Source organism: Thalassophryne amazonica, chromosome 12 (genome assembly GCF_902500255.1).
Source record: "Thalassophryne amazonica chromosome 12, fThaAma1.1, whole genome shotgun sequence".
NCBI classification, from domain to species: domain Eukaryota; kingdom Metazoa; phylum Chordata; class Actinopteri; order Batrachoidiformes; family Batrachoididae; genus Thalassophryne; species Thalassophryne amazonica.
In genome coordinates, this window is record NC_047114.1 from 34,429,344 (window position 1) to 34,452,270 (window position 22,927).

A 22,927-nucleotide genomic window follows, 5' to 3' on the forward strand; every position below is an offset into this window, starting at 1 on the left:
CAGCACCTTTAAGTGATATCCACTTACATCTTCCCTTTGAGAAGTTTTGGATTTTCAACTCAACTGTACAAGTAAGTTTAACTTACAGTAATTCATTGTGTTGACCATTTGCGACTTATGTTAGATATGTACTTGTACATTGTTCTTGTAACAAAAAAAAAGGTGGGAGTGGGAGGATGGCAACTGGAGAAAAAAATAGTTGCTTTGGCGTATGAGTTTGAGAAACTGTCTTCTTTAAACAATTGTTGAATTATAGACATAAAAAATATGAAATGCAGATGTAGGTCATATCTATTGGAATTGCAACTACTTGTAAAATATAGAATGTATGGTAAACAAAAAAAAATACTCCTTCCACTTTCATTTCTGAGTTGAAATAAAGGTGTTCTTACAATTGAGTTAACTTGCTATTTCAAGGCAGCAGGTGAAATTTGATTTCCAAGATAAAATAACTTAAATGTTTTACAGTGTGTAAGGTAATGTCACGGCAAAGTTGTTTTATTACTGGCCTAAATTGACTACATTTATATTGGGATTTTTACCAACACACTTTGACATCCCCACACACACACACATATACACCAATGTCAGTGTGCTGCCATGCATGCTGACTAAATTACACCACCCTTTGCTGCCCCCCCAAGACAGTAAGTGCTGTGAAATCACTCACCACTTGCTCCAAAAAAGAAACCAAAATGTGTTTCATTCAGAGTGCTGCTATCCAGTGACAGCCCCCACCCCTGCAAAATAACCCCAAACAAAAAAAGAATGGAGGCTAATTGTAAACAAATGCAAATAGTAATCATTCATTTTTCACTGTTCAAACTTAACTTTTTTGTTGTGTGTGTGTGTTCGCATGAAACTGTACACCAAATTGACAACAAGCTGACATCAGACACATGCACATTTAGAATATTTTTTATTTAATAATGACAATAATAATTTATTTGTAAGTGTGCTGGCCAGTAGAATCCCACACAAGCACAGTTGCAAATGATCATGCAATATTAAAATGATTGTAAGTTCCATTTAAAAAAAAGTTTTTGAGGTCCTTCGACTTACACTCTGGTGCAAGTTATATATCAAAAAAATCACATGTAAATAGAATGCAATTTTCATATCAATTAGTAAAGTTGAAATTCATCACATATTTCATTTATTTATGAATATTTATCAGCTTTTCATATCTTTAATGATTTTATGATGTAAAAAATGTTCTAAACATTTGCATAGTATTATATATATATATATATATATATATTTTGGTTTTGCTCCCATTTTGTATGAGATGAACTCAAAGATCTAAAACTTTTTCCACATACACAATATCACCATTTCCCTCAAATATTGTTCACAAACCAGTCTAAATCTGTGATAGTGAGCACTTCTCCTTTGCTGAGATAATCCATCCCACCTCACAGGTGTGCCATATCAAGATGCTGATTAGACACCATGATTAGTGCACAGGTGTGCCTTAGACTGCCCACAATAAAAGGCCACTCTGAAAGGTGCAGTTTTATCACACAGCACAATGCCACAGATGTCGCAAGATTTAAGGGAGCGTGCAATTGGCATGCTGACAGCAGGAATGTCAACCAGAGCTGTTGCTCGTGTATTGAATGTTCATTTCTCTACCATAAGCCGTCTCCAAAGGCGTTTCAGAGAATTTGGCAGTACATCCGACCAGCCTCACAACCGCAGACCACGTGTAACCACACTAGCCCAGGACCTCCACATCCAGTCCCAGTTCTTGCGTGGCCGGCATACTAACCGGACATGTCACCCATTGAGCATGTTTGGGATGCTCTGGACCGGCGTATACAACAGCGTGTACCAGTTCCTGCCAATATCCAGCAGCTTCGCACAGCCACTGAAGAGGAGTGGACCAACATTCCACAGGCCACAATTGACAACCTGATCAACTCTATGTGAAGGAGATGTGTTGCACTGCATGAGGCAAATGGTGGTCACACCAGATACTGACTGGTATCCCCCCCCAATAAAACAAAACTGCACCTTTCAGAGTGGCCTTTTATTGTGGGCAGTCTAAGGCACACCTGTGCACTAATCATGGTGTCTAATCAGCATCTTGATATGGCACACCTGTGAGGTGGGATGGATTATCTCAGCAAAGGAGAAGTGCTCACTATCACAGATTTAGACTGGTTTGTGAACAATATTTGAGGGAAATGGTGATATTGTGTATGTGGAAAAAGTTTTAGATCTTTGAGTTCGTCTCATACAAAATGGGAGCAAAACCAAAAGTGTTGCGTTTATATTTTGTTGAGTATATATATATATATATATATATATATATATATATACTCAACAAAATATAAACACAGCCTTCACTTTGGAAATGATCTAGTCGTTTCAGCCTGTCGATGGCCGCTCGAAGCGCGGCGCACCCTCAGCCACTGTGGGCCGTCTTTAATCCGGTTGTAATGCTCCTTAATCTGTATGATGCCCATAAGATCATAAGATCTTAACCAAAAGCCATCTGAATTTTCCGAATGGTTTCCACCTGGCTGTCTCTCACAGTTTCTGAAGAAATTTTGATGCAGCAAAGCGGCAGTCGCTCAGCCATTTTCCTGACAATGAAAATCTGCCGAGTGGGCTGGACAACTCCTCGGCTTGAAAAAACTCACACATGCGCACGAAGGTTCACGCTTGGCTGATGCAATCACACGTGATTCAAATCCATATGGTTTTTGCAAAAAATAAAAAGGTCAGATAGTTTTCTAACAGACCTCGTATATATATATATATATATATATATATATATATACACACACACACACACACATATATATATACAGTGGTCCCTCGTTTATCGCGGCAGTTCCTTTCTAAAAATAACCCGCGATACGCAAAATCTGCAAAGTAGTCAGTGTTATTTTTTACAATTATTATAGATGTTTTAAGGCTGTAAAACCCCTCACTACACACTTTATACACTTTTCTCAAACAGGCATTAACATTTTCTCACTTTTCTCTCTTGTGTAAACACTGTCTTTTTTCTTCTGTGTGAGAAGATTATAAACAGACACACGCAGAACTCTCCCTTCACTCACTGCCTCTGGAGGAACGGATGCGGGAACCGCAAAGAATCCAAGTCCTCTCTCGGTGGCCACAGAGCTCTGCGGCCAACATCCGCATCAAAACAGCGAGCATAGTCTCTGGACCTGTGGCCAGATTTGGCGTAGCTACGGACAGCAGACAGGAGGGCGGTGTGAGTGGCCCGCTGCTGCGTTTACCGAACCCGCAGAAAGCACATCGAAAGCAGTGAGAGCAATCGCGTTGATGCTGACCGGTGCTGCGACCGGCCCCCCTGATAAGGACGCAGAACACAATGCGCTGTTGAAAAAAAAGCATGCAAAATTGCACTAAAAAAATCGGCAAAACTGGAAGGCCACGAAAGGTGAACCGCATTATAACGAGGGACCACTGTATATATATATATATATATATATATATATATATATATATATATAGTGTGTGTGTGCGTGCGCATACATGAGCTTTTGAAAAGAGCAGAAGTTAGCTTTGACTTAGCGGAAGTGTACACACTGACGTCTGTGAAATGTCTTGTAAATCACTCCAGAGGTGTTATCAGGTTACAAAAGCAGTGTTTTCAGTTTTAGAAGTGTTTATTTCTTGCTAGGTTTTACATAATATATGACAAAGAGGTTATATTTACACAGAAACAAATTGGAGCTTGCAGCTAGCTACCAACCCGTGACGTCAGGGTGCCACTCTAACTGGCTGTCACCCCCGGCTCTCAAAAAAAAAAAAAAAAACACTCGCCCATATGAGCACTGTGCTCTTTATAATTTGCAACTGTTGAATTAATTATTAAGATCCTACTGTCTTACGTACAATTTGTATATGTTCAAATCAAATCATTTGTTCATGTTGTGCAAATCAAGGAATATTTGTCGATCCCCCTCTGTGCATTTGCACATATTAATATTAACGAGGCAAATTTAACTCCACAGAAAGTTAGCTTTGAATTTGCAAAAGATAGCGTGCAATCTAACGTCCCCAATTTTAGGAAATAACCCTATTGTGTCTGATGATTTGCGGACATTAACGCTGGATTATGGTCCAAATATCCATTTTACCGGGGAAGTGTTAGGGGTTATTCCCATTCTAATCCAATTCCATCATTTATACAGTTCATTTTTCTGCAATTCGGTCAGCGAAGCTTACCATAGCAACAGCGTCTTCATACCAAGCTGGAAATTCTGTGAGCAGACCCACAGATTTCTCCAGCTCGTCAACGGCATTGAGTAATTCCGTAACAGAATCTGCATCAATACTTTTGTATAATAGATTAAATTCACCCATTTCGGCATCGTCGTCGCTGCACTAGTTTCTCTCACTCTCAGCTGACAGCGCCATTATTGACATCTGCATAGCAACACGGTCAGGGTGCAGAGTAATACATTCAATGTGAAACGATCAAATATTTTGCCACCGTCAACTCAATATTTTATGGTCTGAAATCTCACACGATTAACCAATTAGATTTGCGGAACAAATGTAATTGGATAAGAATTTCTTAGAAATGACTCCAGAGGTGTTATCAGGTTACAATAACAGCGTTTTCAGTTTTAGAAGTGTTTATTTCTTGCTAGCTTTTACATAATATACCAGAAAGGAAGAACTTATCAAGTCGCTAAACTAGGAAGTGACGTCACCATGCTAACCTCTGTAAAATGTCTTATAAATAAGTACAGAGGTGTTAATAGGTTCCAAAAACAGCATTTTCAGTTTTAGAACTGTATATTTTTCACTAGCATTTACATAATATATGAGAAATGTGTATAAACACACAAAATGAAGCGGTTTTAAAGAGACCAACGACTGACGTCACGGTGCAGCTCTACGCTGATTGGCTGTCACCCACATCACTCAAACACGAAACAGAATGTGACTTTTTAAACCTCTAAAAATACATCAAGGTTAGCCATCTTTGAACTTGTCCAAGGTCTGTGTCCCAGGAATGTTCCCTGTGAATTTGAAGACTTTGGCAGTAATAGGGATGGACTTATGCTGAGCACAGACAGACAGACAGACGGACGGACGGATGCAGTGTCGTTGCAATACTTGATAGCCATATTTGATGGCCTCGGGTAATAAGATTCTTGACAAAGTAATGGGTCGCTGTGACACGCTACAAAGCGCAAAATATCCGTCAGTCTAATGAGTAGTTTGTGAGTTGTGCACAGAGCCACGAACACCTGATTATATAATACCTTCACCCTTGTGGGCGGGGTGAGGGTCAAAAGCGAGCAAGCAGAGGATTGTCCGTTTTTGCTCACAAACAAGAATTTGCCCGACAACTGCATTTCCATGCATAAGCTCTGCTTGGGCTTTAATTCCACACAACAATAAAATCTGCCATTTAGGAACAATAAGGCATTTCTGCAGCGCTGCTCTTCTCCTGCGGCTTGTCCTTTGATTTTTATGTCGTGCTTTCTAGTCTGCAACTACCTGTTTATATCTTCTATTTGTTGACTCTGTTACTTATTGAGCAGTGACGGTGCCACAAAGGCTGTTGGGAACAATAGCAGGCCCTTACTTTGAAGCTTTCATTACTGTGTGTGGATTTTGTTATGAAAGTTAGATGTGCGTTTTTCATTCGGGATCCTTTTCTGCTTTATTGCTATCAGTGCTACATGTCTCTTCTGAAGCACAGCACGGAGCAGATATTCCGCAGAGACTAAAGCGGAGGCGCACGCTTCACTTCGACACTTTGTTAAGAGAAGACGAACCAAACATTTCTTTTCTTATGACGTCTGCTCGCTGCAGATAGCCTGTAGGTAAAAATGCCGGGTTTGGAACAAAAAAAAGAAGAAGCCTTGTTCCGATCTTGTGTGTGTGAGAAAAGGAATGAGCCGCAGTATGGATTTGAGGGTGGGCCGTATATAATGTGGTAAAAAAGTAGAACACAGACGCACAGCTGCACCAGTGTCTGCAGTGAGGAGATAAAGGCAGCAGCAGAACAGGACAGAGTCCAACATGTCACGCTGGAAATCAGAGCCACAGCAGCTCAGTCCACACTCAGATCTAAAAGTCTGCAAGTGCACACCGTGAGGTGTTTGACTAACTCACATCCTGGTTGCTCATGTCCCAGTACGGCCTCTCTCCGTAGGACACCACCTCCCACATGACGATACCGTAGCTCCACACGTCGCTGGCTGAGGTGAACTTTCTGAAGGCGATGGCCTCTGGCGCTGTCCACCGGATGGGAATCTTCCCTCCCTGCCCCAACACACAGAGCAGGATGAAATCAACACGACAGGCATTTTAATGTCGCACAAGCACATGGGGAGGTAAGACAGCATGCACACGCTGACACACAAATGCGATACCGGGAATTTTGGTATTGATCCGATACCAAGTAAATACAGGCCCAGTATCGCTATCGATATCGATACTGATACTTTTTCATATTTAAGCTTCATAGATCCAAAGGATCCAAAAGACCTAGGACAGAATTTCGCCAAACATTGTACGTGACAACAAAATACTTTATTATCACAATCAACATTTTTGTTAAAAAAAAATATTACTCAACACAACTTAAAACAAAATCTCCTGAGAACAAAACCACAATACAAGGGTGCGCTGCTCTGTGTTGTGTGACACAGCGCAGCTCTTACAGACAGAGAGGAGACTTGATGAATGATGATGAATCTGCGTGCGGGAGAGAAAAAAAGCTTGAGTATCGATCTTTTTACACGAGGATCATTCAATATCAATACCAGTGTTGGTATCGATATTATCAATATTAGGATCAATCCGCCCACCTCTAGCATGTGGTTAGTGCACTTGATTTCAGTACAGAAGTTCCTGGTTCAAACCCCACCCCTGCCACATTTCTTCATGTAAGCCTTCATGAAGGGCATCTGGTGTAAAACCTGTGCCAAAATCAACATGCAGATCCACTCTGGATTTGCTGTTGTGAAAGTGTAGGTACACGGACCCACAACAGGGGGCGCTAATGAACGGACAATGGAGGAAGTCAAATCACAAAGCTTTACTGTTGTGAACACGCACAACAAACACAACAGATTACAATTATAGCGGTAAGCCGGATTCCAATGGTGTCATGTGGGCAGGCTCGACGATAGGAGACGTCTGTCCGAGTCGAACCAGAACCACCCGATTTCCTCTGCCACCGAACCCCGGGAATACTGGAGCCGCCAAGTCCCGAACTCCCAGGTGGCCACTGCCTCCGCTCATCGGATCCGGTACTGCTGGCAAGGAACAGAAACAGTCAGGTGTGGGTGCGGCCGCACCCAGCAACACACGGGGTGGAAACACCACTTCCACCTCTACTCAAAATAGTACTGTAGGATTGGAATGTGAGTACTTATCCTACTTCGTCCAATACGGTCTTCAGCTGACCTAAGCACAAGTAACACAGTATTAATTCTCAGAATAATACGACTGGCTGAGTTCGTTACCTCCTTAGTAGAGCGATATCTTGGCAATGAGGTGGAGATGCCGTCCTGCTGATATACCTCCCTGGTGATTGATATCAGCTGTCTCAGGTGATGGGTGACAGTTGTCACCCTGGCTGCTCCTGTGAGGCGGCAGCGCCCTCCGATGTCTGGAGCCCGCACTCCAGACAGGGCACCCTCTGGTGGTGGTGGGCCAGCAGTACCTCCTCTTCAGCGGCCCACACAACAGGACCCCCCCCCCCTCAACGGGCGCCTCCTGGCGCCCGACCAGGCTTGTCCGGGTGGCGGTGGTAGAAGTCGGCCAGGAGGGCCGGGTCCAGGATGAAGCTCCTCTTCACCCAGGAGCGTTCTTCGGGACCGCACCCCTCCCAGTCCACCAGATATTGAAAACCCCGGCCCATCCGTCAGACGTCCAGAAGCCGGCGCACAGTCCAAGCCAGCTCGCCGTCGATGATCCGGGCAGGAGGTGGTGCCGGACCCGGAGTGCAGAGGGGTGAGGTGTGATGTGGTTTGATTCTTGAGACATGGAATACTGGATGAATCCGCAGTGAGGCCGGGAGCTTAAGCCTCACTGCGGCGGGATTGATGATCTGGAGGATCTTAAACGGTCCTATGTACCGGTCCTGTAGTTTAGGGGAGGCCACCTGCAGCGGAATGTCTTTGGTGGACAACCACACCTCCTGCCCAGGACGATACGTAGGAGCCGGGGTCCGCCGCCGGTCTGCATGGGTCTTCGCCCTCATCCGGGCCTTCAACAAAGCAGAACGGGCGGCACGCCACACCCGACGGCACTTCCGCAGGTGGGCCTGGACCGAGGGCACACCGACCTCTCCCTCAACCACCGGAAACAATGGGGGTTGATACCCCAAACACACCTCAAAAGGGGAGAGGCCGGTGGCTGATGACACCTGACTGTTGTGGGCGTACTCGATCCAGGCCAGATGAGTACTCCAGGCCGCCGGGTGCGCGGCTGTCACACAACGTAGCATCTGCTCCATCTCCTGATTGGCTGTTCTGCTTGCCCGTTGGTCTGGGGGTGATACCCGGACGAGAGACTGACCGTGGCCCCCAGTTCCCGGCAGAAGCTCCTCCAGACGTGCGAGGAGAACTGGGGACCGCGATCGGAGACAATGTCTGATGGTATCCCATGCAGCCGGACGACGTGGTGGACCAGGAGGTCCGCTGTCTCCTGGGCCGTTGGGAGCTTCGGGAGGGCCACGAAGTGGGCCGCCTTGGAGAATCGGTCCACTATCGTGAGGATGACGGTGTTTCCCTGGGACGGCGGGAGGCCCGTGACAAAATCCAGGCCGATGTGGGACCAGGGGCGATGAGGTACAGGCAGCGGCTGTAGCAAACCCGAGGCCTTGCGGTGGTCGGCTTTGCCCCTGGCGCAGGTGGTACAGGCCTGGATATAATCCCGGACGTCGGTCTCCAGGGACGCCCACCAGAAACGCTGCCGGACGACTGCCACGGTTCTTCGCACCCCAGGATGACAGGAGAGCTTAGAACCGTGACAGAAGTCCAGGACCGCAGCCCTTGCCTCTGGTGGGACATAAAGTCTGTTCTTCGGCCCGGTTCTGGGGTCCGGGTTTCGTGCCAGGGCCTCCCGGACGGTCTTCTCCACGTCCCAGGTGAGGGTGGCCACGATAGTGGACTCCGGGATGATGGGATCCAGGGGATCCGACGACTCCGTTCTGACTTCGTCTTCATGTACCCGGGACAAAGCATCCGATCTTTGGTTTTTGGTCCCGGGACGGTAGGTGATCCGGAAGTCAAAACGGCCGAAGAACAGTGACCAGCGGGCTTGCCTGGGATTCAGCCGCTTGGCGGTCCTGATATACTCCAGGTTCCGGTGGTCAGTGAAAACCGTGAATGGCACGGACGTTCCCTCCAACAGATGTCTCCACTCCTCAAGGGCCTCTTTCACCGCAAGGAGTTCTCGATTGCCGACGTCATAGTTCCGTTCGGCCGGGGTCAACCTGCGGGAAAAATAGGCACACGGGTGAAGGACCTTATCGGTCTTCCCGCTCTGGGATAGCACAGCTCCTATCCCTGAGTCCGAGGCGTCCACTTCAACCACTAACTGGCGACTAGGATCGGGCTACACCAGAACGGGTGCAGACGAGAAGCGCCGTTTCAACTCCTTGAATGCGGCATCGCAACGATCCGACCAGGTGAAGGGAACTTTTGGCGAGGTTAGGGCTGTCAGGGGGCTAACTACCTGACTGTAGCCCTTAATGAACCTCCTGTAGAAATTAGCAAAGCCGAGGAACTGTTGCAGTTTCCTACGGCTTGTGGGTTGGGGCCAGTCTCTCACCACCGCAACCTTGGCCGGATCAGGAGCGACGGAGTTGGAGGAGATAATGAACCCCAGGAAAGACAAAGAAGTGCGGTGGAACTCACACTTCTCGCCCTTCACAAACAGTCGGTTCTCCAACAACCGCTGCAGGACCTGACGGACATGTTTCACATGGGTCTCAGGGTCCGGAGAAAAGATGAGTATATCGTCCAGATATACGAAGACGAACCGGTGCAGGAAGTCCCGCAAGACATCATTAACCAACGCTTGGAAAGTCGCGGGAGCGTTCGTGAGACCGAACGGCATGACCAGGTACTCAAAGTGACCCAAGGGGGTGTTAAATGCCGTCTTCCACTCGTCTCCCTTCCGGATCCGAACCAGGTGATACGCATTCCTAAGATCAAGCTTGGTGAACATCTTAGCTCCATGCAGGGGCGTGAACACCGAATCTAATAGGGGCAACGGGTATCGGTTGCGAACCGTAATGTCGTTCAGTCCCCTATAATCAATGCATGGACGAAGTCCGCCGTCTTTTTTACCCACAAAAAAGAAACCCGCACCCATCGGGGAGGTGGAATTCCGGATCAACCCGGCGGCTAACGAGTCCCGGATGTAGGTCTCCATTGATTCGCGCTCAGGCCGTGAGAGGTTGTACAGCCTGCTGGACGGGAACTCACTGCCCGGAACCAAATCAATGGCACAATCATAAGGACGGTGGGGGGGAAGAGTGAGCGCCAGATCCTTGCTGAACGCGTCGACAAGGTCATGGTACTCCACCGGCACCATCCCTAGATTGGGCGGGACTCTGACCTCCTCCTTAGCCTGGGAGCCGGGAGGAACCGAGGAACCTAAACATACCCGATGGCAGGTCTCGCTCCACTGAACCACTACCCCGGACGGCCAATCGATCCGGGGATTGTGTTTCAACATCCAGGGAAACCCCAAAATCACACGGGAGGTAGCAGGAGTCACAAAAAACTCGATCTCCTCCCGGTGATTTCCGGACACCACCAGAGTTACAGGTGGTGTCTTATGAGTGATTGGAGGGAGTAGGGAGCCATCTAGTGCTCGCACCTGTACAGGCGAGGTAAGCGCCACCAGAGGGAGCCCTATCTCCCTGGCCCATCTGCTGTTCAACAGATTCCCTTCAGAGCCCGTGTCCACCAGTGCTGGGGCTTTCAGGGTTGATTCCTCATAGAGGATCGTAACTGGGAGTCGTGTGGCAATGTGGGTGTGTCCCACGTGAATGTCTCGGCCCACCCTTAGCCCAGTCTCTAGGGGCGGGCGTTGGTGTTTAACCGCTCGGGGCAGTCTCTCACTTGGTGCTCTGTCGAGCCACAATTAAAACACACTCCGTGGACCTGCCTCCTCTGTGTATTCGGTGCCCTAAATGTTGCCCTGCTCGTGTCCATAGCTTCGTCAGCAGGGGGAGCTGTAGCCACACGGAGCGCCGGAACCATGGAGCGTGGGGAAGGCGGGACGCGGTCGGAACCGGAAGGGAGAGGGACGGCGCGTGCCCGGCCACGCCCTTCGTCTCGTTCCCGACGACGTTCTTCTAACCGATTGTCCAACCGTATGACCAGATCGATAAGCCCATCTAAATCCCGCGGTTCGTCCTTAGCCACCAGGTGCTCCTTAAGAACCAAAGACAGTCCGTTTACAAAGGCGGCGCGGAGGGCAGTGCTATTCCAGCCGGACCTCGCAGCCGCTATGCGGAAGTCGACTGCATAGGCAGCTGCGCTCCGACGCCCCTGTCTCATTGACAGTAGCACTGTTGAAGCGGTTTCACCTCTATTAGGGTGATCGAACACAGTTCTGAACTCCCTCACAAACCCATCATATGTCTGAAGGAGCCGTGAATTCTGCTCCCAGAGCGCTGTAGCCCAAGTGCGTGCCTCACCGCGAAGCAGATTTATGACATAAGCTACCCTGCTAGCATCGGTCGCGTACATAACAGGACGCTGTGCGAAGACGAGCGAACACTGCATAAGGAAATCCGCGCACGTCTCCACAAAGCCTCCGTACGGCTCGGGGGGGCTTATGTATGCTTCCGGGGAAGGAGGGAGGGGTCGTTGAACGACCAGTGGAACGTCAATGTTACGCACAGGATCTACAGGAGGGAGAGCCGCAGCGGCGCCCGGAGGGCGCGCTTCCACCTGTGCGGCGAGAGCCTCCACCCTGCGGTTCAGGAGGACGTTCTGCTCGGTCATCAAATCTAACCGAGTCGTGAAAGCGGTGAGGATCCGCTGCAACTCACCGATTACCCCTCCTGCGGACGCCTGCGCGTCCTGTTCTTCCATTGGCCGTTCAACGGCCGGTTGACGCCCCTCGGGATCCATGACGCTGGCCGAGATATCCTGTTGTGAAAGTGTAGGTACACGGACCCACAACAGGGGGCGCTAATGAACGGACAATGGAGGAAGTCAAATCACAAAGCTTTACTGTTGTGAACACGCACAACAAACAACAGATTACAATTATAGCGGTAAGCCAGATTCCAATGGTGTCGTGTGGGCAGGCTCGACGATAGGAGACGTCTGTCCGAGTCGAACCGGAACCACCCGATTTCCTCTGCCACCGAGCCCTGGGAATACTGGAGCCGCCAAGTCCCGAACTCCCAGGTGGCCACTGCCTCCTCTCGTCGGATCCGGTACTGCTGGCAAGGAACAGAAACAGTCAGGTGTGGGTGCGGCCGCACCCAGCAACACACGGGGTGGAAACACCACCTCCACCTCTACTCAAAATAGTACTGTAGGATTGGAATGTGAGTACTTATCCTACTTCGTCCAATACGGTCTTCAGCTGACCTAAGCACAAGTAACACAGTATTAATTCTCAGAATAATACGACTGGCTGAGTTCGTTACCTCCTTAGTAGAGCGATATCTTGGCAATAAGGTGGAGATGCCGTCCTGCTGATATACCTCCCTGGTGATTGATATCAGCTGTCTCAGGTGATGGGTGACAGCTGTCACCCTGGCTGCTCCTGTGAGGCGGCAGCGCCCTCCGATGTCTGGAGCCCGCACTCCAGACAGGGCGCCCTCTGGTGGTGGTGGGCCAGCAGTACCTCCTCTTCAGCGGCCCACACAACATTTGCTGTGGCTTGTTGTTTTTAAATTTACCTTTACAAAACTAGTTGGCCTGACCCATGGTGATTAAGTAACAATAATGCAAAGTCATCATGTTGGCCCAACAAATTTACATTTAGGTCAAGGAAAAAGCAACTGGTGCAACACAAATAAGTAATGAAAAATTTATTAAGGTGCTGAACAAACAAGAGAGACTAACGTTTCGATGTGAGCATCACATCTTCATCAGAGTCCTGAAGAATCGTAGATGGTACAGCCTATCAGGGGTGGGCAAATAATTTTTACAAGGGGCCACACAGGGAACCTGAATTATGTCCGAGGGCCACACAATCGATAACTCGGCTGTCTCCCATTACAAATTTTACAAAAAAGTACCTATTTAATAGCTTTTATAGGTAATTTTTTATTATTGTAATAATATGTAAATATTTAAATATACCTAAATAAACGTCTCTAATGATTTGCACCACACAAGCTTGACATTTTTAATGTATGTAATAATAATCACAGACCTCATAAGGGCCGGAGAGAGACATGCAAAGGGCTGCATGTGGCCCCCGGGCCGCAGTTTGCCCAGGTCTGACCTAAATACTAATAAGAGCCAGGTGTCATAATGTTTAAAGGGGGCGTGACCATCTGTCAAAGCACTCACTCCATTTGTAATCAGTTCATAGAGGCATACTGTCCCAACAAAAAAACAAACAAAAAAAACAACATGACAAAAACCCAGACTAAAAAACAAATATTAATATTAAAGAAAACAAGTGAATTTCAGTTCTTCATTCAAACCAACCAGTTCCATAGTGCCCAAAGTATAAATCCAAAATGCTTCTCTACATAAAAGTTTTTTAATGATGTCACCTCCTGTAGGTGGAACTGTGATTTTCTCAATCCCCCAAAATGTTAAAGATGCTGGAGAGCCATGACCGGCCTGTTCATAGTGCCTTGCCATGGCATAAGTTAAATTCTAAGTACAGACTGCTGTTTTATGTTCAGCTATCCGTAATCTAAGTTGATGTTTTGTTTGGCCAGTGTATGCCAATCCACAAGGGCATTTTAGGAGGTATACTACATGTGTAGTATTATAATTGATAAATGAAGAAATAGAATATGTTGGGAAGGTGTCGTAACACGGACCCACAACAGGGGGCGCAAATGAACGGACAATGGATAAGAAAAGGAGTAACAATTTAATGTTGTGAAAAAACACAACGGAATACAAACAGGAATAATGATGCCAATTGTACACAGGAGGACTGTGGGCAGGCTCGAAGATAGGAGACCTCGGATGAACGAAGAGCCGGGGCCCACACCGCTTCCACCACCAACGGCCTGAAGAACACCGAAGCCGCCAAGCCCTGAGTCCCCAGGTGGTCTCTGTCCTCCGTTGTCGGCCCTGGTACTGCTGGCAGACAAGAAACAGAAGGCGGTGAGTGTGAGTCCTCACACCCAGCAACCTTTACACTCAATTCCTCCGGGAGGGATAACCTCCACCTCCAGGTACGTCTTTACTCGTGCAGCTCCCGTTTGTCCCTCTTCTGGGTCTTCACGGGAATGCGACTGCACACAGAACAATGTTAGACAATCAGTAATTCAGCAGAGAACGTTACCTCTAGTAGTAGAAGATTTCTCGGCGAGGAGGTGGAGTTGCAGTCCGGCCTTTATGGTGATGGTGATGAGATGAATGAGTGACAGCTGGTGCTGAGGATGAGTGACAGCTGTCACTCCCAGTGGCTCTGGCGCCCTCTTGTGCTTGAAGCCCGCACTCCAAGCAGGGCGCCATCTGGTGGTGGTGGGCCAGCAGTACCTCCTCTTCAGCGGCCCACACAACAGAATATTGCTTACCAGTACGGGGATGGGAAAAAAAAAACCTTAGCATTAGTGGAATTAGAACAATGTGCACAATTACCACATCTAAAGAAACCTTTTGGTGGGCTGGAAGGCCAAGTAGACGTGACGGGAATATTCATATCTGAGTGAACAAGTCAATCACGAATATTACGGGCATGCCTAAATATAAATTTTGGCGGTTCGCACAGATGTCTTTGTCGGATCACTCTTAAGAATATGCCAGTGTTTGTAAATTATGTTTTTTTTATTTTTCCTGCCAATGGAATATAGCGGGTAGAAAAAACAATTTAGATGTTGAAGAAGATTTAGATTTCTTCTTAAGTAAAGAGGCACTATCTGTATTTAGAGCTTTATCCCATGCTTTACCAATAACAGTTTTATCATAGCCACATTGTTCAAACCGATGTGCTAAAAGAGCTGCTTTTGACATGAAATACTACTACAATTGCTACAATAGTACTACAATTTCTTCTAACTTGCAAAAATTTACCCACTGGTATGTTACGAAATAAATGGGGTGGATGATTACTATCTGCTAGCAGTAAAGTGTTTCTACTGAGGGGTTTATGGTAAACAGTCGATTGCAAAAAAATATTATCAGCCTTATAAACAGTAAGCTCTAAGAAGTCAATGGAATGAAGATTATAATTCATAGTGAAAGAAAGATAATCTGTAGTGAAATTGCCAAAATTCAGAAATTGATGTAACTCATCAGATGTGCCCCTCCAAATTAAGAGGACATCATCAAAATATCTACGCCATAATAATATTTTGGAGTGAAAAGGGTTATTTTCAATACTAAAGATATGTTTCTCTTCCCAAAAACCCATCATTAAACAGGCGTACGATGGAGCAAAAGCACTCCCCATAGCAGTCCCCTGTCGTTGTAAATAATATTTACCAGAATACGAGGTCTGTTAGAAAAGTATCTGACGTTTTTATTTTTTTCAAAAACCTGATGGATTTGAATCACGTGTGCTTGCATGAGCCAACCTTCAACTTTCGTGCGCATGTGTGAATTTTTTCACGCCTGTCGGTTGCATCATTTGCTGGTAAGCAGCCTTTGTGTGAGGATGGGTGGAGTCTCTCGTTGTTTTTTCTTTGCAAGGAAATGGCGGAGTGACTGGAGCAGCGCGACTGCATCAAATTTTGCCAGAAACTGGGCGACAGCCAGGTGGAAACCATTCGGATTATTGACACGGCTTCCGGTGATGATCCTATGGGTATCACACAGATTAAGGAGCGGTACAACCGGTTTAAAGACAGCCGCAAAATGTTGGAGAGCGAGCTGCATTCCGGGCGGCCATCAACATGCAGAAATGACTGGATCATTCCAAAGTGAACGCTGTGATGATGTGGGACCGTCGTGTGACTATCCGAGAAATTGTGGAAGAGGTGGACATCAGCACTTTTTCGGCACATTCCACTGTGACAGAAGATTTGGCCATGAAAAGAGTTGCAGTGAAATTCATGCCGATGGCTTTGGCATGAAGCTGACGGCAGAGCAAAAGCACCACCGTGTTGAAGCCTCACAGGACATGTTGTGACATGCTCACCTCTTCTGCAATTTCTCGGATAGTCACACAACTGAAAAGCCACCGAAAGCCGCCTGAATCTTCTGAATGGTGGAGGAGATGGGCATGTCATAACATGTCCTGTGAGACTTCAACACGAAGGCGCTTTTGTTCTGCCATCAGTTTTGTGCCGATGATTTTCGCTGCAACTCTTTTCATGGCCAAATCTTCTGTCACAGGGGAATGTGCTGAAAAAGTGCTGATGTCCACCTCTTCCACAATTTCTCAGTTAGTCACACGACGGTCCTGCATCACCACAGCGTTCACTTTGGAATGATCCGGTCATTTCAGCGTGTTTTTGGCCGACCGGAGCGCGACACGCCCTCCACCATTGTGCGGCCATCTTTAAACCGGTTGTAGAGAAGCTTGAATCATCGGCTGGACTGGGTTGCTTGACGTGAGGACGTTTCACTTCAAATCGCAGAAGCTTCCTCAGCTAAAATTCTTGCTCTGGTAGTCTGACTTCTGTCTTGACTCTTGTAGAGAAGAGTAAAACAGAAGTCAACAAAAGCTGGAGTTTTTAACCTAACCAGACCCCTCCTACCGAGAGGCCGACTGCTATATGCTAGTGACTAAACAATAGCTCTAATTAGCACCTCTTGTGCTCTAGTTAGCACGCTCCTAATGACAGGGCAGCTGTCCCTCCTAATGATGGGACGGAAGCCTCTCCTGATGGCTCCCTTGACGACTCTCGTGATGACATGAATGACTCATTACCATGAACAAAAGACTGAAACTGCTTTGACCTGAGTACCCCATTGTAAACAGGGGACAAAGTGTGTCTGAGACCCCCTCCCCGGTTAAGGCTGGGGTTCAACTGTTTTACAAAAAATGCTTCCTTGACACCTCTCAAACCATTTCTTCTCTCTGGCTAAGATTTTAACTTCCTTGTACTCAAACGTGTGGTTTGTGTCTTTCAGGTGGAGATGAACTGCAGACTGAGGTCCACTGGTGCCCTCTCTGCGGTGCTGGTATAGCCTTTTGTGCAAAAGTTGCTTAGTCTCACCTATGTAGTGTTCATTACTAGTAACTTTAACTAGTAATGACTTCATGACTTTCTTTGCTAACAAAATTTTAACTATTAGAGAAAAAATTACTCATAACCATCCCAAAGACGCATCGTTATCTTTGGCTGCTTTCAGTGATGCCGGTTTTTGGTTAGACTCTTTCTCTCCGATTGTTCTGTCTGAGTTATTTTCATTAGTTACTTCATCCAAACCATCAACATGTTTATTAGACCCCATTCCTACCAGGCTGCTCAAGGAAGCCCTACCATTATTTAATGCTTCGATCTTAAATATGATCAATCTATCTTTGTTAGTTGGCTATGTACCACAGGCTTTTAAGGTGGCAGTAATTAAACCATTACTTAAAAAGCCATCACTTGACCCAGCTATCTTAGCTAATTATAGGCCAATCTCCAACCTTCCTTTTCTCTCAAAAATTTTTGAAAGGGTAGTTGTAAAACAGCTAACTGATCATCTGCAGAGGAATGGTCTATTTGAAGAGTTTCAGTCAGGTTTTAGAATTCATCATAGTACAGAAACAGCATTAGTGAAGGTTACAAATGATCTTCTTATGGCCTCGGACAGTGGACTCATCTCTGTGCTTGTTCTGTTAGACCTCAATGCTGCTTTTGATACTGTTGACCATAAAATTTTATTACAGAGATTAGAGCATGCCATAGGTATTAAAGGCACTGCGTTGCGGTGGTTTGAATCATATTTGTCTAATAGATTACAATTTGTTCATGTAAATGGGGAATCTTCTTCACAGACTAAAGTTAATTATGGAGTTCCACAAGGTTCTGTGCTAGGACCAATTTTATTCACTTTATACATGCTTCCCTTAGGCAGTATTATTAGACGGTATTGCTTAAATTTTCATTGTTACGCAGATGATACCCAGCTTTATCTATCCATGAAGCCAGAGGACACACACCAATTAGCTAAACTGCAGGATTGTCTTACAGACATAAAGACATGGATGACCTCTAATTTCCTGCTTTTAAACTCAGATAAAACTGAAGTTATTGTACTTGGCCCCACAAATCTTAGAAACATGGTGTCTAACCAGATCCTTACTCTGGATGGCATTACCCTGAGCTCTAGTAATACTGTGAGAAATCTTGGAGTCATTTTTGATCAGGATATGTCATTCAAAGCGCATATTATTGATTGATTACAGTTATCCTGACATCTGACAGAATACACTACATTGCTCTGTTTGTAACTAGGGATCCTGTCCTTAGGGTGAACTAATTTCTGTCTCAAGGTGTTAACCGGTTTAAAGTAAACTGGAATTTTGTGCTGTCTGAAGATGCTCTGTAGTTTTGTTTTTTTTTGTTATAAGGGAGAGACACTCCTCTCCTTCTTGTCTCCGTCTCCTGTCTATCTGGTCTCTTTGTTTTCTGGGACTTCTGCACTTTGTCCAGGGACCATCGTGGGTACCCACTTACTGTGAGGGCTTTCCGTACAAGTTGTTGTTCTTTAGCCCTTCCCTCTGCAGTTGTGGGCACCTGTAGGGCTCTGTGTTGAAGAGTCCTTTAAAGAGTCCTTTAAACCGGTTGTACCACTCCTTAATCTGTGTGATGCCCATAGCATCATCACCAAAAGCCGTCTGAATAATCCGAATGGTTTCCACCTGGCTGTCGCCCAGTTTCTGGTAAAATTTGATGCAGACGTGCTGCTCCAGTCGTTCCGCCATTTCCTTGCAAAGAAAAAACGATGAGAGACTCCACCCATCCTCACACAAAGGCTGCTTACAAGCAAATGACGCAATCGACAGGCGTGAAAAAAATCATGCATGCGCACGAAGGTTCAAGGTTGGCTCATGCAAGCACACGTGATTCAAATCCATCAGGTTTTTGAAAAAATAAAAAGGTCAGATACTTTTATAACAGACCTCGTATTTAAAAAAAAATTATTAGATAGAACAATTTCAACCAATTTGATAAAAAAATCTGAAGGTGGCAAACACATCAGTAGGACATTTAGCAAGATAGAAGGAAATGGATTCTAAGCCTACATGGTGAGGTATACATGTTTACAAGCTTTGTACATCCAAAGACACAAGAATATCATCACTTGCACAATTCCAATTATTGATTAAGTTTAGAACATCAGTCGTGTCCGTGAGATACGAAGGTAAATCATGAACAAATTTTCCCAGAAAAAAAAAATCAACAAATTGTGAAAGGGCTCAGTAAGACTCCCTATTCCAGAAACAATAGGCCGTAACAGAGGATCATCCAATTGTTTATGAATTTTGGGTAAACCATAAAATACAGGACGAGCAAATTCACTTAAAAGAAAAGCCTTCTCTTTTTCTGTAATCCAGCCTTTCTTATGAGTCAATAAATTCATGAATCATACTGTTAATATTAGAAGTGGGATTCGAAGATGAAGGTTGATAGTGTTTTACATTATTTAGCAATTTCAAAATACCACGGTCATAATTCCCCAGCCCCATGAGGACAACAGCACCCCCTTGTCAGCGGGGCGAATGATGATATCCCGTCTGGATCCCAAAGATTGCAATACATCCAATTCACTCGTTGACATTTATTTCTGTCTTTAGATGGACATAAAACACCTAATTTAGCAAAATCCCGCTCAACTAGCTAGCTAACCATCACTATAGTAGGGTTTAAATTTGAAGAAGGCAAAAAAAAAAAACTTGATTTCTTTTTAAAAGGAGTAACTTCTCTTGAAGACTCACTAATATTAGAATCCAGATCATCACTTTTGTCGTTGTACAGATTATCAGACTTAGAGAAAAAATGTTTCAAATGAAGCTGTCTGAAAAATTTAAATCAACTTTAAGAGAAAAAAAATCAAGGTGGTTAGATGGAGCAAAGGAGAGTCCTTTCTGAAGAATCGCTGTCTCAGTAGCTGTGAGGACAGAATCAGAGATGTTAATCACAGTCTCCTCGAGTGGGTCCGCAAGGACCAACGAGTGGGCGGCAGGGGTTCTCTTCTTCTTCTCCCTCGAGCCCCGTTGTGTCTTATTCTTGGACGAGTGTGACCTTGATCCAAAAAAGAAGAGGAACTGCTGGATGGAGAAAAGCCGAGACCTCCGATGTCACTCAGTTCTTCAGAGGAATCTCTCTCACTCACTGTAGAAAGAGACGTCTTCCTGTGCATCTTGAGGAGTGGCGGAAGATTGCTCTTAAAAAACTTCCTCTTTTTCCCATGCCAGTCATAAACTGATTTTGGATTTATACTTGGGCAATATGGAACTGTTTGGTTTGAATGAAGAACTGAAATTCACTTGTTTTCTTTAATATTAATATTTGTTTTTTAGTCTGGGTTTTTGTCATGTTGTTTTTTTGTTTGTTTGTTTGTTTGTTTTTGGGACAATGTGCCTCTATGAATTGATTACAAATGGAGTGAGTGCTTTGACGGATGGTCACGCCCCCCTTTAAACATTATGACACCTGGCTCTTATTAGTATTTAGGCTGTACCATCTACGATTCTTCAGGACTCTGATGAAGATGTGATGCTCACATTGAGACGTTAGTTCCTCTTGTTTGTTCAGCACCTTAATAAATTTTGCACCAGCTGCTTTCTTCCATTACAAGTCAGTCCGACCTGGTTGCAAGGGATTTTTTTGTTTTACATTTAAGTCACTCAGCAAAATTTTACTTGGGTGGGAATACTTTCCATAATTGTATTATGTTCACTGAGCAAGTTATTTTTTGTTTCTTTTTGAGTGTACAGGTAAATATACGTATGCCTGCCGTGGTATTTTTGATTAGGTAATGATTTTATCATATGATTTCTGTGTGATATTTTGCTGGCTGATCAGTCTACTGGCTACGAGGCACTCAGACTCATCATAGAACTGGATTTTAGAGGTCAAACAAGCTTCGGCATGGTATGGCTCGCCGAGAGTGAGTGTACTTGTAGAACACCATCTGGTATCTGGTGCTAACATGCATAGTTAATGCGTGTTTAATGTGTCTGCTTTGCCTTTTTGTAGGTCAATTCGTGTTACTTCTAGGTTCCTTTCAAAGTCTGGACATTCACAAACCAGGCATCTGTCACATTGATAATAACTCTGCTAAGCCATTTGACAGACCGACGGTGGTCCAACTAGCATTCCTATCGGAATAATTCTCAAAGCCAAACATTTGTGTGGAAAATGTCAACAAGTCACACTGGTTAAGTGTGTTCCTGAGGGGTAAAAAAAAAAAAAAATAGAAAAAGGTGCTCTCAGTGGGAATCATATCGCTGCAGTCTATTGTTGCCCTTAAAGGACACACAGTGTGAGGTGAGGTAATCTTACATTCACACTCTCCAGCTCTGTGTCATTTATTAATTCAGTCCAACAAACATTATTGCCTCAGAAACTGGGGAAAAAATGAAACTTTACCTGCTTAATATGAATATCTACCAAAAATTGAGCCCACCCCAAACCCACAAACAACTCCACCCCCCCAATTACACTATTTTTTAAGGAAGTAATTTAAAAAATGGCTTAGATAGAACAACCTAGCAAATCTGCAAGAAACAGCAAAATGCTCTTGTTTATAGATTATGTGAAGCTCTAAGCAGGTTGTATTTGTCAGGGTCGTGGGGTTGGTTTTGGGGCTTGGTCTGTCTCCTTTCTGCTTGGGTTTACTCTGTCCTGTTATCTCTTGTCTTTTTCTCTCGGTTCTTGGTGGTGGGTGTCTCCGCCTGTCTGGCCACGCCCCGGTTCTGGGTGTCACCCTACACAACTGTTCTGTGTTTCGATTAATCACTTGGGTGCTTTATTAGCTGCTCGGTTTGAATCTGTCCTTTGTCAGTTCGATGTGCCTTGTGCCTTCTTACCAGCTCTGTTCTTGTTTCCTTGCCTTGCTTATTGTGCCTCTTCGGTTTATGACTACCTCCTTGCCCTTTGACCACGTTTTTTTGCCTGTTGTTCTGGATCCTGTTGTTTTGTTTGGACTGCCTATCCGTGTACCGACCTAAGCCTCCTTATTCAGTAAACATTTTTCCTCCACAGAGCTGTGTACCTATGTCGTGCATTTGTATCCGGCCTGTCCTGCCTTTCCAGCCTGATAGTATTTGGGTTTTATGAGTGAAATGTGTCACAACACGTAGCACAAACTAAAGTAATGCAGCAAATAACAATCCTGATGTTTGCTCTGTAGAGACAAATTATCATACACCATATTTCCCAGAGTATAGGTCACACAGGACTGTAAGTCAGACCTGTGAAAAAAAAAAATACCGCTTGAAGAGGAAAAGACAATGTATAAGTCACACTGGAGTATAAGTTGCAACTTTTTTCTGTATTATCAGCTCTTTAATTTGGGATGTTTGTGCGTTGTTGTAGTGTAATTTTTATTACTGGCATTTGTTCTTTCATTATTAGAGCTTATTTTGTTTAATGGTTTGATTCTGCTGAAATTCTGACATAAAAAGTCAGAAACATCTACATATTAATAGCCAAGTGGCCTCTGTGTATGTGCATGCATGCGTGCACATGTATGGCTTCGATCACGGACAAACTGGGGAGAGCTGATATTTGCTGTTTGGTATGTTTATGTATTTAGGGTCAAGGATGAATGCTACCAAAGCGGAATGTTGATAGGACTAATATGTTTGGAGAAAATATGGATATTAGCTAACAACACTGAATAATGGACAT

At 45.2% G+C, this 22,927-nt stretch overlaps 1 protein-coding gene across 1 annotated transcript in view; it reads right to left on the bottom strand.

The window, feature by feature from the left end:
• The window catches only part of ephb3a (eph receptor B3a), a 158,211-nt gene that overhangs the window by 17,691 nt on the left and 117,593 nt on the right, over window positions 1-22,927 (bottom strand). The window contains 1 exon segment of the mRNA XM_034182756.1: window positions 6,121-6,270. Coding sequence (XP_034038647.1) covers window positions 6,121-6,270 — 150 coding nt within the window.